The sequence below is a fragment of the Ranitomeya imitator genome, chromosome 8, assembly GCF_032444005.1.
Source record: "Ranitomeya imitator isolate aRanImi1 chromosome 8, aRanImi1.pri, whole genome shotgun sequence".
NCBI classification, from domain to species: Eukaryota; Metazoa; Chordata; class Amphibia; order Anura; family Dendrobatidae; genus Ranitomeya; species Ranitomeya imitator.
In genome coordinates this window covers 121629956-121646758 of record NC_091289.1, presented here as the reverse complement: position 1 = coordinate 121646758, position 16803 = coordinate 121629956, and the positions used below count along the sequence as shown (strand labels likewise).

Sequence of the window (16803 nt, the reverse complement as noted above, 5' to 3'; positions counted from 1 at the left end):
AAGATATGCGCTCTCTGCCAGAACCCACATCAAAGGGAGGGAGTCCGATATCGGCGTACTATTACTCCCAACCTAATATTATGTTTTCATTTGCTCGCTTGCACAATTTGGTACAGCATTGCAGTATATATTGAAATAGCGGTTCTCCGGTGAAGCCCATGCTGTGCCTAACATGGCATTTATGAGGTCCTTCAGCAGGTCCCCAGTTGTTATGGTGACCCATCATGATCATCACGATCTTGTCACATGGGGCCTGATGGGAGCCGGGGCCCGAATGCAATGGCAGTGACGTTGTTTAAGTGCCTCAGTCCGAGATTGATAGAGACATATATGACTGATCTGCAGTGATGGGAGTAGCCCCGGTCGCTGCAGTTTCTGGCAGGAGCTGGCTGGTATGAAGCGGGCTCTGGTCCTTAGCCTGCTTCATACTTATTTTAGCGACCTATGATGAAAATGTTTGGCATAGGTCATTATGGGGTAAAGAGGATATTCCCAAAAAAGCAAGTTATCCCTAGCCATAGGTTGGGTATAAATGGATGGTTGATGGGGGTCCTAAAACTGGGATCTTCAATGATCCCAATATCAGGGCTCTGGAATCCCAGAAATGAGGCTTTCGTGCTGTGTTCTGGAGCGAGCAGAGGTGGGCATGCTCAGTTTCCAGTTCCTTCCTTGTCTATGGGACTGCTGACTACGGCACTTGGCTATGTCCCAAAAGGCGGACGTGGAGCCCGAGGCTGAGAAGATATTTGTGCCTCTGCTTTTTATTAGCATAGGACATGTACATGATACCTGCTGGCTGTGCACTCGTCCTGGCTGGCGCCTCCTCATTCACATCTTACCTTCTGATGTGGTAGTGAGAGGAGACAGAGAATCCCTCCAAGGATTGCACATGGATTCTTGCCATTCATTTTCATTTTTCCAATGATGTACATTTTTGGGCTTTAACAGGCAGATGGAAAATCAAAACAGCAATTTCTCTGCCTGACAACAATGGAGGACACACAGGCGGTCCGTGCGGTAGCGTTTCACCCCAGCGGATCACTTTATGCTATTGGATCCAATTCTAAAACGCTTCGAGTTTGTGCGTACCCTGATGCCATAGATCCCACCAGGTAACAGACTGTACAGTCCTTTATTGGAGAACTACCTACGATGACAGCAGTGTGCAGCTCTCCATTGTTACGTTCCTTTGTTGCAGTGCCCCGAGCACTCCCACCCAGCCACTAATCCGGTTTAAGAGGAACAAACACCACAAGGGCTCCATATACTGTGTGGCCTGGAGCCCCTGCGGGCAGCTGCTCGCCACAGGATCCAATGACAAGTATGTGAAGGTGCTGCCTTTTAACGCTGAAACCTGCAATGCCACAGGTGAGACTACGTGTAACATTGGGGTCACATACCGCACCCGCCATATTCCCAGAGCCTTGCCGGGCATTAGTAATATGGAATAGTCTGCGCTGCATCCAGAAAGGCATTTCCCAGCATTTATTATCTCCTAATGGGGAATGGGATCTGGTGCTGGGACACAAAGGTGCTGACCCAGAGTATAATGTGGGGTAGTGTGGGCCCCTTTTTCTCTTTAGGTCCCACCTGTGCGGCCATATTAGAGGTATGCGCTTTTCCCCTGTAAAGACCGTGCAGTAGACGGATATGTTTCATGGCAGCTGACATCGATGAATCCTTGTCTGAGGCTGGGCCAGTGATTGAGAATCTTGCCTTTTCAGGACCAGACTTGGAGTTCAGCATGCACGATGGAACGATCCGAGACCTGGCTTTTATGGAAGGGCCAGAGAGCGGTGGGGCAATACTGATCAGTGCAGGGGCCGGAGACTGTAATATCTACACTACAGACTGCCAGCGTGGCCAGGGGCTTCATGCGTTAAGTGGGCACACAGGTGAGCAGCCCTTCAGTGACCATCAGATGCGCCAATCATTTCACTCCTCCTGAGCTCCCTGTAAGCACGGAATGTAAACCGTACAGCGGAGGATTGGTCTGTTATACCGATTCGTCCTGCTTGATAGACCACCGAACCGTGAACTGACATTAATAAAGGTCCTTACATTAAACCTAGTAATGAAGAATATTTTCTGACTGCCGTAGGGCACATCTTGGCTCTGTACACATGGAGCGGTTGGATGATTGCATCAGGATCCCAAGATAAGACTGTCCGATTTTGGGATCTCCGCGTTCCCAGCTGCGTTCGAGTGATTGGCACCACGTTTCATGGAACAGGTAAACTAGTAACTTGTAATTGTAGGTTATATACTGTCGAACTTACATGGCAGTATTGTCTAAATTTGTCGTTCCCTGCCCCAGCAGAGTACAAAATTATCTGGCAATGGTGAAAGTGAGAAGAAACTGAACCTTAAAAAAATGTGATCTCTCAGTGTAGCGATTAGGGCCATATATAATGAAAGATGGTAAATTTGGGGTTCATACCCCTCATCTTATGTGGGTGTCTGTTATATGGGGAAGAAATATATCTTGGTACCGTATTAGCCAGTGTATAGAAAAATATTTAGAATTGATAGTCCTCAGTGGTTGATACCTTTTAATGGCTAACTGAAAAGATGGTAACAAATTGCAAGCTTTCGAGACTACACAGGTCTCTTCATCAGGCAAAGACTAAAACAAATTCTGAAGAATCACATATTTATACACAACATAGTATAGGAAAAAACTTAGAATTGGCCCAATATTTATGGACGTAACTGTTTATCACCCATGGTAATTCTGCTTCATGTCACCTGGCTTATCCATGGTTTTTTCCCCTCTTTTTTTTTTTTCTATACTATGTTGTGCATAAATATGTGATTCTTCATAATTTGTTTTAGTCTTTGCCTGATGAAGAGACCTGTGTAGTCTCGAAAGCTTGCAATTTGTTACCATCTTTTCAGTTAGCCATTAAAAGGTATCAACCACTGAGGACTCTCAATTCTAAATATTATATGGGGGACATCTTCATACAGTGTTTTATAGCCGGATGGTTCGGACTAGGTAGAAGGAAATACAGCGATCTGGAAATCTAATACTAAACCACATCTACAAGAAACATCTGGTATTCTGACAACGCATGGAACTAAAGTATAAATGTGATGCGCTGGATAAAAGCTAACCACTGGGTTGTTACACATGATGATCATTAAACGTTTTTCATTGGTTACGGAGGTTTGGAGCTCGTTCTATATTTTTCCTTATTAAGAACAAGAATTTGTAAAGAAAGCTTTTCTACATGGTAAATCCTTCTGAGCATTGCGGATATCTTACATTGTGTGCTGCATTCACAAATTCTGGCTACTTTTCGTTTTATTTCTGCATTTGTAGCAGAAACACTAATTTTGCTTCCAACTTCCCCCCCAAAAATGATTTCACAATGAGTATAACAAAAAATAAAAACACTGCCGTAAGATATGATTTCAGCCCAAACATGAGTTCATCCATGTTGGAAATTGGGAAGTTGTCAGCCTTAGGCCTCATGCACACTGTGCAGTTTTTCATTGGTATTTTGTTGAATGGCACAGACAAAATTCTCCATAAAGTGGGGAAAAAAATTCTGAAGTTCTGGCAGGGCAGGCTGGCAATGGGACTGACCAATATTTCAGATTGAAGACACAAAAGAGAATGGTAAAACCAAAAACACTCAGTTTGAAAAAATGTTTGCAGTAATCCGCAAGTGCTAGTAAAAGATGTAAATAACAGGGTATTTGGTTGATACGTTTTTTGCAAAAAATGTATACTAAGCTGCTCTACCAATCTTCACGGGATACCCATATCAGAGCAGTCCTAACTAATGTATGCAATCCCTATCTGATGTATTTAAAAACCTGATCATCTGTACATTACCTGTGTGAACAGGGTGCATACATTAGTTAGGACTGCTCTGATATGGGTATACCGTGAAGATTGGTAGAGCAGCTTAGTATACATTTTTTGCAAAAAACGTATCAACCAAATACCCTGTTATTTACATCTTTTACTAGCACTTGCGGATTACTGCAAACATTTTTTCAAACTGAGTGTTTTTGGTTTTACCATTCTCTTTTGTGTCTTCAGGTTTCTTGGTGGTGTGTGAACATGTTCTTACAGACTTGTTCTCTGTGCAGGTAGCCCATGTGTTCCTGTTTCAATATTTCAGATTGATACCACTAACCCTTTATATAGTATTTTACAATGAAGATTTCTAACCCTTTTTTACATCTGTCCACCCTGTAACCCTCTTTGTTCGAACCTAAGTAGGTTGTGCACTTCTATCAGAGCATTGGTATTTTCCACTAATAACTTCTGGTTATATGCAGACATGTATATCTGTCAGTGGAGATATGCTCTCAGAGAGCAGTGAAGGTTCGTAGCCAAAATCATACTGATAAGAGTGTCAACTGGTGTAAAAAATCCCAATTAATTCCAATTATTCTTAATCTGTGAAATGCTTAGTGATTTATTGCGCTTTTCACGCCTTTTGTGTTCCTTAAGTGAATTGTGACTTTTCTTTTGATATTGCCTTGCAGGCAGTGCCGTGGCCTCGGTGGCAGTAGATCCTAGTGGGCGGCTACTTGCCACAGGACAGGAGGACTCCAGTTGTATGCTGTATGACATCAGAGGAGGCCGAATGGTGCAGAGTTATCAGCCACACTCCAGTGACGTGCGCTCTGTCCGTTTCTCCCCAGGAGCACACTACCTGCTCACTGGTTCCTATGACATGAAGATTAAAGTTACAGATCTACAAGGTATGTTCTTTATTACTAATGTATAAATGAGATTAATGGGGTTGTCCACTACTCTGACATCCCCTTCTGAGTTCCTTTGTTTGCCCACCTGTAAAACAATAATATGACACTTATACTCCCCTCTGGTGCTGTTCCACTCCCAGGGATTGCATGACACTTATATCACACAATCCCAGTGGCCAGTCAGCCCTGGCTTTACTCTCCCCTTCTTCAGACAAATCAAGACATCCGAAGGAAGTGAGAGCTGCGGCCGCGCTATTACTTGCTCTGGATGTCAGTTACATTCATAGTAGAGGAGTGCAAACACAGCACTGATTTGGGTGCAGAGATCGCATGACATAACAATGTCACACAAGCCCTGGGAGAGCCAGTGCCGACACCACTTGAAAGACACTGAAGGTGAGTTTAAGTGTTGTTATTTTACTGGAAGCAAATGTATTGATTCAGAAAGGGTTGTCAGAGTAGGTTGCTGCCTGCGATGCTCATTCGCCAAATTAAGCTGCTCATGTATCTGGGGGTATATATAATAGGACAGGACTACCAGGTTACATTCCCTTGAAAAAGCACATGCGAAACGCACGTCTGGTCTGTCTCCTACAACCATGGGACTAACGGAATCACATTCACTTTGGTGGTACTAGAAAATCCTTCAGGTTTTGTGACAAATCTGCGCCCTCCAAAAATGTCGTACAAGTCGAGCGATGGTGGTTTGCTGGGCTGGTCACACAGGTCCATGAAAAAGGAATCGTGTGCTCGTCAGGACATTCTGTCTACACAGGTTGATACTTAGGAGTGAGCGTTCTTGTGAACAAATCATTTCCGTATTATCCATAGCCAGAGCTTCTAATCTAATGATACATTCACAGGATTGAGCAGACCTAAATGTAAAGTATTCCACAATCAGTGTCTCTGGAGACAAATGTGTCCTTCAGGCCCCCAACATCTGGCTCCACAATAGATGCACTGCGGGGCACTCGTACCAGAGAGAAAACCATCTTCACCTGCAATGAAAACTGGACACAGGAGCCATCACTAGATCCCAGCCTAAATAACTATTGTAATAGTTAATGTGGCTTGTTGTGTTAGAAACTGTCCGGCTGCCTAGAAGAGGTACATGTGGCCCCTGTAACCAATCAGTATGTGAATGATACTGACCACAAAGAGAGGTCCGATGAAGTGCCTACAACTCTCGTACAAGATTTCCATCTCCTGTTCTAGAATTATGGGTCGGTTTTTCTCATTGTTGTTTCATCAGTGAATTTCACTTCTGAAAAAATATATAAATGAGTTCGAAACCTTCTCGTATTCATTGCGGTGTTAATGATTTTCACAGACTATAGGCTTATATGGGTAATGACGTATTCACACCTTGGTGGTCGCTTTCTGGGCTCACACTGATTGACAGAGCAGTTGTGGGTGTCCTGACCTGACAGCCTTATACCAGGTCTATATCTATAATATAACGCTGGGAGCATCACTCTGTCCGAAGCCTTTATAGACTGCGCAAGCTGGCCCCCACAGAGTGACGCTCCCAGGAGATCGCGGTATGCGTAAACACTGAACGCACACCGCGATCTCCACCGGAGAGTCAGGGACCGCCAGGAGGGTAAGTGTATTCACCTGTCCCCCGTTCCAGCGCTGCGTGCGGCTCCGTCTCCCGGGTCCTCTGCTGTGACGTTCACAGTTCAGAGGGCGCGATGATGCGCTTAATGCGCGCCACCGTCTGACTGACCAGTCGCAGGCAGAGGAGCCGGAGTGTGTCTTCAAGAAAATGGCGCCGGAAAGTGCGGACTGCGCAGGCGCCGATCCCGGCAGCAGGAATCGGCGCCTGCGTAGTCCGCACTTTCCGGCGCCATTTTCTTGAAGACACTGCAGTGCGCAGGTGCCGATTCCGGCAGCAGGACAAAGATAATGGCGGCACCTGCGCGCTGCAGTGTGTCTTCAAGAAAATGGTGCCGGAAAGCGCAGACTGCGCAGGCACCGATTCCGGTAGAAGGAGGACGAAGAAAATGGTAAGTAACAAGTAAGTAACAAATTGCTGTGGCATGAAGCTGTGGCACTTCATGCCACAGCAATTTGTTATTTACGCCACCTGATTCCTTTCCGCCGACCATTTTCTTGGTCCTGCTGCCGGAATCGGCGCCTGCGCAGTCCGCGCTTTCCGGCGCCATTTTCTTGAAGACACTGCAGTGCGCAGGTGCCGATTCCGGCAGCAGGACAAAGATAATGGCACCTGCGCACTGCAGTGTGTCTTCAAGAAAATGGCGCCGGAAAGCGCGGACTGCACAGGCGCCGATTCCTGCTGCCGGAATCGGCGCCTGCGCAGTCCGTGCTTTCCGGCGCCATTTTCTTGAAGACACAGGACAAAGAAAATGGCGGCACCTGCGCACTGCAGGTGTGTCTGCAAGAAAATGGCGCCGGAAAGCGCGGACTGCGCAGGCGCCGATTCTGGCAGCAGGAGGACAAAGAAAATGGTAAGTAACAAGTAAGTAACAAATTGCTGTGGCATGAAGCTGTGGCACTTCATGCCACAGCAATTTGTTATTTACGCCACCTGATTCCTTTCCGCCGCCATTTTCTTGGTCCTGCTGCCGGAATCGGCGCCTGCGCAGTCCGCGCTTTCCGGCGCCATTTTCTTGAAGACACACTGCAGTGTGTCTTCAAGAAAATGGCGCCGGAAAGCGCGGACTGCGCAGGCGCCGATTCCGCAAGCAGGAGGACCAAGAAAATGGCGGCGGAAAGGAATCAGGTGGCGCAAGTAACAAATTGCTGTGGCATGAGGCTGTGGCACTTCATGCCACAGCTATTTGTTACTTACGCCACCTGATATGGGGCATATACTATGGAGCATCTTATGGGGCATATGAATGGGAGCAGCAAATTAAAGAACGGTGCCGCAGGATGGGAGCAGCACATGACAGAACGGGGGTGCAGGATGGGAGCAGCACACGACAGAACGGGGGTGCAGGATGGCAGCAGCACATGACAGAACGGGGGTGCAGGATGGGAGCAGCACATGACAGAACGGGGGCGCAGGATGGCAGTAGCACATGACAGAACGGGGGCGCAGGATGGGAGCAGCACATGACAGGATGGGGACCATATACCAATATAAATGCTCGCCACCCGGGCGTAGAACGGGTTCAATAGCTAGTAGACCTATATGAGGCTGTCAACATCAAGGCAGGAAATCGAGGCAACAAAAGCATTCTGAGTATCCATGGAGTCCTTTAGCACTGGCTTATCAGACTCGGTCACCAGTTACCAAAACAAAGTGTGTGCATTGTTAATAGGAACCTGTCACATCTAGAATTGCTGCTTACCTATGGATATAGTGTTAATCTGCAAGTAAATAGCATTGAAATGCTGTTTAATGGCTTAGGGTACCGTCACACAGTGGCACTTTGATCGCTAGGACGGCATGATCCGTGACGTTCCAGTGATATCCTTACGATCTGCAAATCGATATTTGCAGATGATACAAAACTATGTAAAGCAGTTAATACAAGAGAAGATAGTATTCTGCTACAGATGGATCTGGATAAGTTGGAAACTTGGGCTGAAAGGTGGCAGATGAGGTTTAACAATGATAAATGTAAGGTTATACACATGGGAAGAAGGAATTAATATCACCATTACACACTGAATGGGAAACCACTGGGTAAATCTGACAGGGAGAAGGACTTGGGGATCCTAGTTAATGATAAACTTACCTGGAGCAGCCAGTGCCAGGCAGCAGCTGCCAAGGCAAACAGGATCATGGGGTGCATTAAAAGAGGTCTGGATACACATGATGAGAGCATTATACTGCCTCTGTACAAATCCCTAGTTAGACCGCACATGGAGTACTGTGTCCAGTTTTGGGCACCGGTGCTCATGAAGGATATAATGGAACTAGAGAGAGTACAAAGGAGGGCAACAAAATTAATAAAGGGGATGGGAGAACTACAATACCCAGATAGATTAGCGAAATTAGGATTATTTAGTCTAGAAAAAAGACGACTGAGGGGCGATCTAATAACCATGTATAAGTATATAAGGGGACAATACAAATATCTCGCTGAGGATCTGTTTATACCAAGGAAGGTGACGGGCACAAGGGGGCATTCTTTGCGTCTGGAGGAGAGAAGGTTTTTCCACCAACATAGAAGAGGATTCTTTACTGTTAGGGCAGTGAGAATCTGGAATTGCTTGCCTGAGGAGGTGGTGATGGCGAACTCAGTCGAGGGGTTCAAGAGAGGCCTGGATGTCTTCCTGGAGCAGAACAATATTGTATCATACAATTATTAGGTTCTGTAGAAGGACGTAGATCTGGGGATTTATTATGATGGAATATAGGCTGAACTGGATGGACAAATGTCTTTTTTCGGCCTTACTATGTTACTATGATCTCGCTGTGTCTGACACGCTCCTGTGATCAGGGACCCCGCTGAGAATCGTACGTTGTAGCAGATCGTTTGAAACTTTATTTCGTCGCTGGATCTCCCGCTGACATCGCTGAATCGGCGTGTGTGACGCCGATTCAGCGATGTCTTCACTGGTAACCAGGGTAAACATCGGGTTACTAAGCGCAGCGCCGCGCTTAGTAACCCGATATTTACCCTGGTTACCAGTGTAAATGTAAAAAAAAAACACTACATACTTACCTTCCCGGTGTCTGGTCATGTCCCTCTCCTTCAGCTTCCCTCACTGACTAGTGAGCTCCGGCCAGCCGTAAAGTACAGTGGTGACGTCACCGCTGTGCTTTCCGGCTGTCCGGCGCTCACTGTCAGTGCAGAGAAGCACAGCGGCCCTGCGCTTAGTAACCTGTTTACCCTGGTTACCAGGGGACTTCGGGATCGTTGGTCGCTGGAGAGCTGTCTGTGTGACAGCTCTCCAGCGACCAAACAGCGACGCTGCAGCGATCGACATCGTTGTCGTATCGCTGCAGCGTCGTTTTAGTGTGACGGTACCTTTACTGGAAGTGTGGCCACAGCGAGGTTGTGAAGTTCTAGTTTCCCTGTAGCCACTCGCTTTCATCATGCCGGTGCAGGGAGCTGCTACATCACCGCTCACTATAGAGCAACCGCACTGTAATCACTCCATTACAGTTTACATTTCTGGATGAGACCACTACCCTTTAAATGGTTCTGAAGAGTCCTTTTTAAACCATTTTGATGGTGTACTTACATAGGAAAGGGATGTCAGGATGGCTGTATAGTTTTGATATTAAACCTATTTTCTCATTAATAGCATTGGTAGAAACAGGACTGTAGGTGGGCCTCCCTGCCGCTGGACGGCGCGCGTGGGCCTCCCTGCCGCTGGACGGCGCGCGTGGGCCTCCCTGCCGCTGGAACATGTCGGATACATGAGTATAGTGCCTTCAAAATCCTCAACTCCCTGCACGGCCCATTTTCTCTCCATGTTACTTGAGCTTGCTAGGGTCTTTTCCCTGGGGGTCTCCCTCCTGTTTCTTCGTTGGGCCATCCTTCTCCCCCTCCTCAGCCCCTATATTTTACAGGCCCTGTTTTCTGTATTTTGTACTGCAGTTTCTCTGCATTTTTTTTACAGGTCATTGACACATTTGACCATTCCAGGGGGAGTTCGGTGTTTTACAAAACCCTTCACTAATCGAGGCCCTGGTTTTTCTCCTAGCTAGGCCACAAACTTTGATCTGCCCTAAGGATGAACTGGATGATATGTCTGGATCAGAGGGGGAATAGGTCAGAGGGTGGTCTTTTCTCTTTTAAAGGGGTGTCCCGGGGATTACCCCTGGAATACCCGGAATAATGTATTGTAGGTTGTAAATGTATTTTATTCTTCATTCTGTCTAACACTATAAAGGCTCATGACCCTCTACTTGTTCTTCTATGTATCTTCTCATTTTAATATACGGCAGGAAAACTCTTAAAAAAGGGCATGTATTATACTGTCACTCTTAAAAGGATTTTTAGTGTAAGTACAACAGCCTCATTGGCTCTAATGGCCTCCCACACAGTTATACTAAGGCCTCTGGGCTGTTCCTAAACTGAAGTTGTTGGAAGCAAAACGGATTTCTGAGTTGCCTGCTGGTATCCTTACACCCATCTGTGTTCTTGGTATTTGGGGAAAAGGGACAATTCCTTCTGGATTTTATGCCTTGAATATTTGAAGTTTGTTTGGGACTTGTTTCAATTCTATAACTTTTATTTCTTCTCAGGTGATCTTACAAAACCTCTTCCAATCATTGAAGTCGGGGAGCACAAGGACAAGGTGATCCAGTGCCGGTGGCATACACAAGATCTGTCTTTTTTGTCGTCTTCTGCAGACAGAACTGTATCGTTGTGGGCTTACAATGCTTAATAAGAGACTTCAAAATTTAGGTTGACTTTCACTAGACCAATTTGGCTTCTCCTATTTGGCCTCCATTATCGTGGTTGTACTGTTAACCCTCTAAGCTCTCAGAGCGTTTGGTTAGTATTTGCCTGCAACCAGAAATCAATCTACAATTAAATCATAGATACATCATACTGTAGTAGTGCAGAGGAACGGGGGCAGAAAGAAGGTAAAGCCGGCTGAGGCTAGCCTCAGGTTAGTCAAAGGTAAAGGTCATTAATATATATCCGTGTATATATTTGTGTCTTCTCCTGCGTCGTCAGTATGTGAGTGGGACTTCCTGCTTTGAAGAGCACGCATATCAGCAGAACACCATCGTATTGTTAGCTTATGCTAAGACAAGCAGTGAGTAGCACCTTCAGATGACGTACCATCAAGACCAGTGCCTACGTCCCTTCTCACAAGTCTGTGGACACTTTACTGTTTGTTTTGCACTTTAATATTTACTTTGCTCCCTACTATTAGCCAAGTGATTGGCGTAACTGATAGCCAAATGTGCCGAGATCACACGGAACTCCTTCAATGTAATGATTGCAACAAGGTACCAAAGACTTCCATGGTTTACACTGCAGATCTAGCGATTTCTCTCCAAGTGAAGGTATGTGCCATTAGAGCGTACACTGTACTGACCTCACATAGGGCAGCACAGTTGGATGAGGGCAGTTAGGCCCTACTATTAGCCAGAACAGCCCACAAATACTATGCCACTTGGTTGGTAGCAGCAGTCGGAGAATACACGGGTTCACATAGTTTGAGATCAGCGTGTTAATGAAATGGGCACGATCCTCCTCTCCACTCATCCTCTGTACAGTGATTGACAGGCTGGGTGTGGAGACATATTGTGGCCACCAGTCACTGCCCTGGAGGCCTGGGGAAGCAGGAGTGCTCGCCTCATTCATACACCGGAGGTATAAACTGCATGTAAGGTCTATTCACTGATCGCTTCTATTGGTCTCCTGGCACAATCCTTTCAGTATGAGGAAAGGCGCTGCCTTCTTATAAGGCTGCATACTGTAATCACCAATCTGTTTAAAGAGGTTTTCCACCCTCCATCTTTTTTTTTAAGTAAAAAATAAGCATATACTATATAACATGGGCTGTGGTCTTAGACAGCACATTGTCCCTATATGAAAATATCAGGAAAGATCATCAAAAAGATCTGCTGCCCCCATTGCTGTTCTGAGTTACATGGTGACTTTCCTAATACCAGAGGCCTAGACAGGACTAGTGATGGGTACACCTCCTGATGTACCAAATATCGGCAGTAATAAGATTAATACTGCGTTCTCACGATGAGTATTTGGGAGTTTTTGATGTTGCAGCTGTTCTGCACTTATTCGGTTACTTTGTGGTTTTTTTCATTGTTTTTGAGTACATTTTGTTACTGCGTTCTTATCGCATTTTTGACATTGGGGTTATTGTCTCTTTTTGGTATTTAAATTTTAAATAAAGCTGCTTTTGTTTTTAATACTTTCTGGTATTGAGCTTTGACAAAACTTTATTGATACAGTTGTGTGTGGGTTACATGTGTTTTTAGCGCATTTCTGCAGTGGAGACTCTGTAAAAATGCTTAAATGGTTTTACTTTCGGATTTTCCACGTAGCACCAAGGAAAATTGACATGTCGTGGATGGGAAATGTGCACCGCAGGTCCGAGATCTCTATAAATCCCATCCACATTGCTGGAGCCGTAAGACGCTGCGGTTGTTGTTTTTTTAAGATACATAGCATCAAAAATGCACCAAATACTCATTTTGTGAATTTACTCCTAGGATGATCCATGTTTTTGTGAACATCACGGCATTCTGTAACTTTCCATTACACTTTGTCCGTCCTCTCTGAAATCAGAGACCGGGATCCCTTCATTCAAGGCGTCATAAGATCTCATGACTAATTTGGTGAAAGCCGCCTTCATCACATCATGATTTTTTTTTCATCTCGTCCTAATTATTCAAATGCCTTATAGAAAATTGATCTGTTACAGAACTAATTTGTATTTGTTACATTTTTTTCCGTACAACCAGCAGTATCGACATAACTACACTTTCTTCCTGAAGCAGCTGCTTATACTTTCTTCATTCAAGAAAAACAAAACCACTTTCACATAAAAATGTATTGCCATTAGCTGAGAATGAGGCCTTACTTTTTTTTTTTATAGCAGAACTTAAGATTAGGAGATGTTGCCGTAGTAACCAATGGGATTTCAACTTTTTGATTTCCAACCCTAAGGTTACCATGGGAACACCTTCTGTTCTTGTCTGCACCAGTTTTCAAGCATCGTGCCCTATGTGTTTCACTTTGGTTTGGGATTTTCAACTGGTTTTTCCATGATGTATTATAATGATGTTTTCCAAATTTGCATTTATAAGAACATTTTCTGGTATGGTTGGGTTAAGAAAAAAAAAAAAATTTTAGAGGCATATTCCAGCCTAAACGGGTTATCACGTATCCACTGGATGATCACTATTAGGCCTCGTTCACACGTTCAGTATTTTATATCCGTATATGTAAGCCAAAATCGGGAGAGGAACAGTCAGAGGAAAAGTATAATAGAAACACGTCACCACTACTATATTTCTCACCCACTCCTGGTTTCCTGGTTTTGGCTTACAAATACTGATGGAAAATATTGATCGTGTGAACTTGACCTTAGATCACCAAGTGGCAGAACAAGCCCCCCCGCTGCATCACTTAATCAGGGACACTAATGCAAGTAGCTGGGCTTTCAGGTATCCGAATGGGGCAAAAAAGCTCCTGAGCGGCCGTCCTCTCCATTCAGCTTCTCCTAGCTGCTATCTTGTGGCCAGGAAGGCTCCTGTGTGGCCGGCCTCTCCATTCAGCTTCTCCTAGCTGCTATCTTGTGGCCAGGAAGGCTCCTGTGTGACTGGCCTCTCCATTCAGCTCCTCCTAGCTGCTATCTTGTGGCCAGGAAGGCTCCTGTGTGGCCGTCCTCTCCATTCAGCTCCTCCTAGCTGCTATCTTGTGACCAGGAAGGCTCCTGTGTGACCGGCCTCTCCATTCAGCTTCTTCTGGCTATCTTGTGGCCAGGAAGGCTCCTGTGTGACCGGCCTCTCCATTCAGCTTCTTCTGGCTATCTTGTGGCCAGGAAGGCTCCTGTGTGACCGTCCTCTCCATTCAGCTCCTCCTAGCTGCTATCTTGTGACCAGGAAGGCTCCTGTGTGACCGGCCTCTCCATTCAGCTTCTCCTGGCTGCTATCTTGTGGCCAGGAAGGCTCCTGTGTGACCGGCCTCTCCTTTCAGCTTCTCCTGGCTGCTATCTTGTGACCAGGAAGGCTCCTGTGTGACCGGCCTCTCCATTCAGCTTCTCCTGGCTGCTATCTTGTGGCCAGGAAGGCTCCTGTGTGACCGGCCTCTACATTCTGCTTCTCCTGGCTGCTATCTTGTGGCCAGGAAGGCTCCTGTGTGACCGGCCTCTCCTTTCAGCTTCTCCTGGCTGCTATCTTGTGACCAGGAAGGCTCCTGTGTGACCGGCCTCTCCTCTCAGCTTCTCCTAGCTGCTATCTTGTGGCCAGGAAGGCTCCTGTGTGACCGGCCTCTACATTCTGCTTCTCCTGGCTGCTATCTTGTGGCCAGGAAGGCTCCTGTGTGACCGGCCTCTCCATTCAGCTTCTTCTGGCTATCTTGTGGCCAGGAAGGCTCCTTTGTGACTGGCCTCTCCATTCAGCTTCTTCTGGCTATCTTGTGGCCAGGAAGGCTCCTGTGTGACTGGCCTCTCCATTCAGCTCCTCCTAGCTGCTATCTTGTGGCCAGGAAGGCTCCTGTGTGACTGGCCTCTCCTTTCAGCTCCTCCTAGCTGCTATCTTGTGGCCAGGAAGGCTCCTGTGTGACCGGCCTCTCCATTCAGCTCCTCCTAGCTGCTATCTTGTGGCCAGGAAGGCTCCTGTGTGACCGTCCTCTCCATTCAGCTCCTCCTAGCTGCTATCTTGTGGCCAGGAAGGCTCCTGTGTGACCGGCCTCTCCTTTCAGCTCCTCCTAGCTGCTATCTTGTGGCCAGGAAGGCTCCTGTGTGACCGGCCTCTCCATTCAGCTCCTCCTAGCTGCTATCTTGTGGCCAGGAAGGCTCCTGTGTGACCGGCCTCTCCATTCAGCTCCTCCTAGCTGCTATCTTGTGGCCAGGAAGGCTCCTGTGTGACCGGCCTCTCCATTCAGCTCCTCCTAGCTGCTATCTTGTGGCCAGGAAGGCTCCTGTGTGACCGTCCTCTCCATTCAGCTCCTCCTAGCTGCTATCTTGTGGCCAGGAAGGCTCCTGTGTGACCGGCCTCTCCTTTCAGCTCCTCCTAGCTGCTATCTTGTGGCCAGGAAGGCTCCTGTGTGACCGGCCTCTCCATTCAGCTCCTCCTGGCTGCTATTTTGTGGCCAGGAAGGCTCCTGTGTGACCGGCCTCTCCATTCACCTTCTCCTGGCTGCTATCTTGTGGCCAGGGGAGTATAGGAGGAAACCAGTCCCCATTCTCGCAATCATTGGGACCTCACTGGTCTAGCAGCTATCGCATGGCCTTGTTTAGGCTGGAATATCCTGAGTTGTGGCACACATGAACATACCATACATGGACTTTTGAAAATAAAGTAAATGTCATTAATGGGACAAATACATTTCCATAAAATCCAAAAGTAGCAGTTGATACATTCCCATGAGCATAGGGTGACTGATGGGATGGCTGTCTAGTGGCACACTAGCCCCTTTCCTTCTAGTCCGGCCTTTAGAAGTCACTAGACTGTATTTTTGTCGAGGTGTCCGCGTGTGAACAAATGCACCGACCTCATACAAGGCAAATGAAGGCGCTCCACACTACTATATCGTGCTGTAAGCTGACGTTCATTGTGGGTGAAATGCTGCTAGAATTATCCAGTGTTGATCTCGATGTTTTCCAGTTTTTCTACACATACAGTAAATCTATCCAACATAAGCCGGATTTCCCCGCACACCCTCTGCTTCAGTGGCCAGTAAGACGTCTCACAGGCAGCGACGGAGCTTGTGATCTCACTGGTAACCATTAGGTGCCAGAAAGGGAGTAGTGTCTACACGACTGCATGGCACAAGAGCATGAAATCAGTTTCTCACAGCAACAGCTAACCTGGATATTACGTCTTGCTCTCGCGTGTCGTGTTCACAAATTTTCTATCATACTGGTAGAAACCTAGCTTCAATGTTGTATTCACTAATGTAAATGCTAATACTTCTGGACTATTCTGTTCACACTGTATATTTTTATGTTTTGTTAAATTAAACAAAAAAGCCTAAATGAGATTTAGGAATGCTTTTATTTATTTGATATGAAGTGGATTTCTTATTTTGTTCTTTTAACATACTACATTTTCTGTGCACTGTATGCATCTATTTTTTACCTATTGTTTAATGTGGAGATGTTTACTATGGAAGTGTAACTGTGCTGCAATATGAATAAAGAGATCCAAGAGTCATTTCAGCGCACACATCTGCTTTAAACGGTATATCAAGCAACCTTTCAGAATAAGGTGTCCTGTGATTACCATCATTACTGGCCATTATGTGTCTGGTATCCTGTTTTCTCACCAGATTTCCCCTCTGTGCGCTCTCTCTACCTTGCAATCCACTGTTTGCTGGGAGAAAAGACCAGCTGCAGCGATTCCTCCCATCCACCGCTCAGCAGAGTAAAGGGGTTCCTGCTCTTCACTCATTATATAGCTCCCAGAGACGAGCTGCAGCTACTGTACATAGAGGACGT

The 16803-nt window shown here is 46.2% G+C and overlaps 1 protein-coding gene across 2 annotated transcripts in view; it reads left to right on the top strand.

Annotated features, from left to right (window-relative positions):
* WDR47 (WD repeat domain 47) overlaps positions 1 to 16519 on the top strand; it is a 68149-nt gene extending 51630 nt beyond the window's left edge. For both annotated transcript variants that reach the window (XM_069737325.1, XM_069737326.1), the window contains exons 10-15: positions 949 to 1112; positions 1199 to 1368; positions 1725 to 1895; positions 2102 to 2233; positions 4507 to 4725; positions 10904 to 16519. In XM_069737325.1, the coding sequence (XP_069593426.1) occupies positions 949 to 1112; positions 1199 to 1368; positions 1725 to 1895; positions 2102 to 2233; positions 4507 to 4725; positions 10904 to 11046 (999 nt within the window). In that variant the 3' untranslated portion in view covers positions 11047 to 16519. The remainder of the gene's footprint in view (positions 1 to 948; positions 1113 to 1198; positions 1369 to 1724; positions 1896 to 2101; positions 2234 to 4506; positions 4726 to 10903) is intronic.
* The last annotated feature ends 284 nt before the right edge of the window (positions 16520 to 16803 follow it).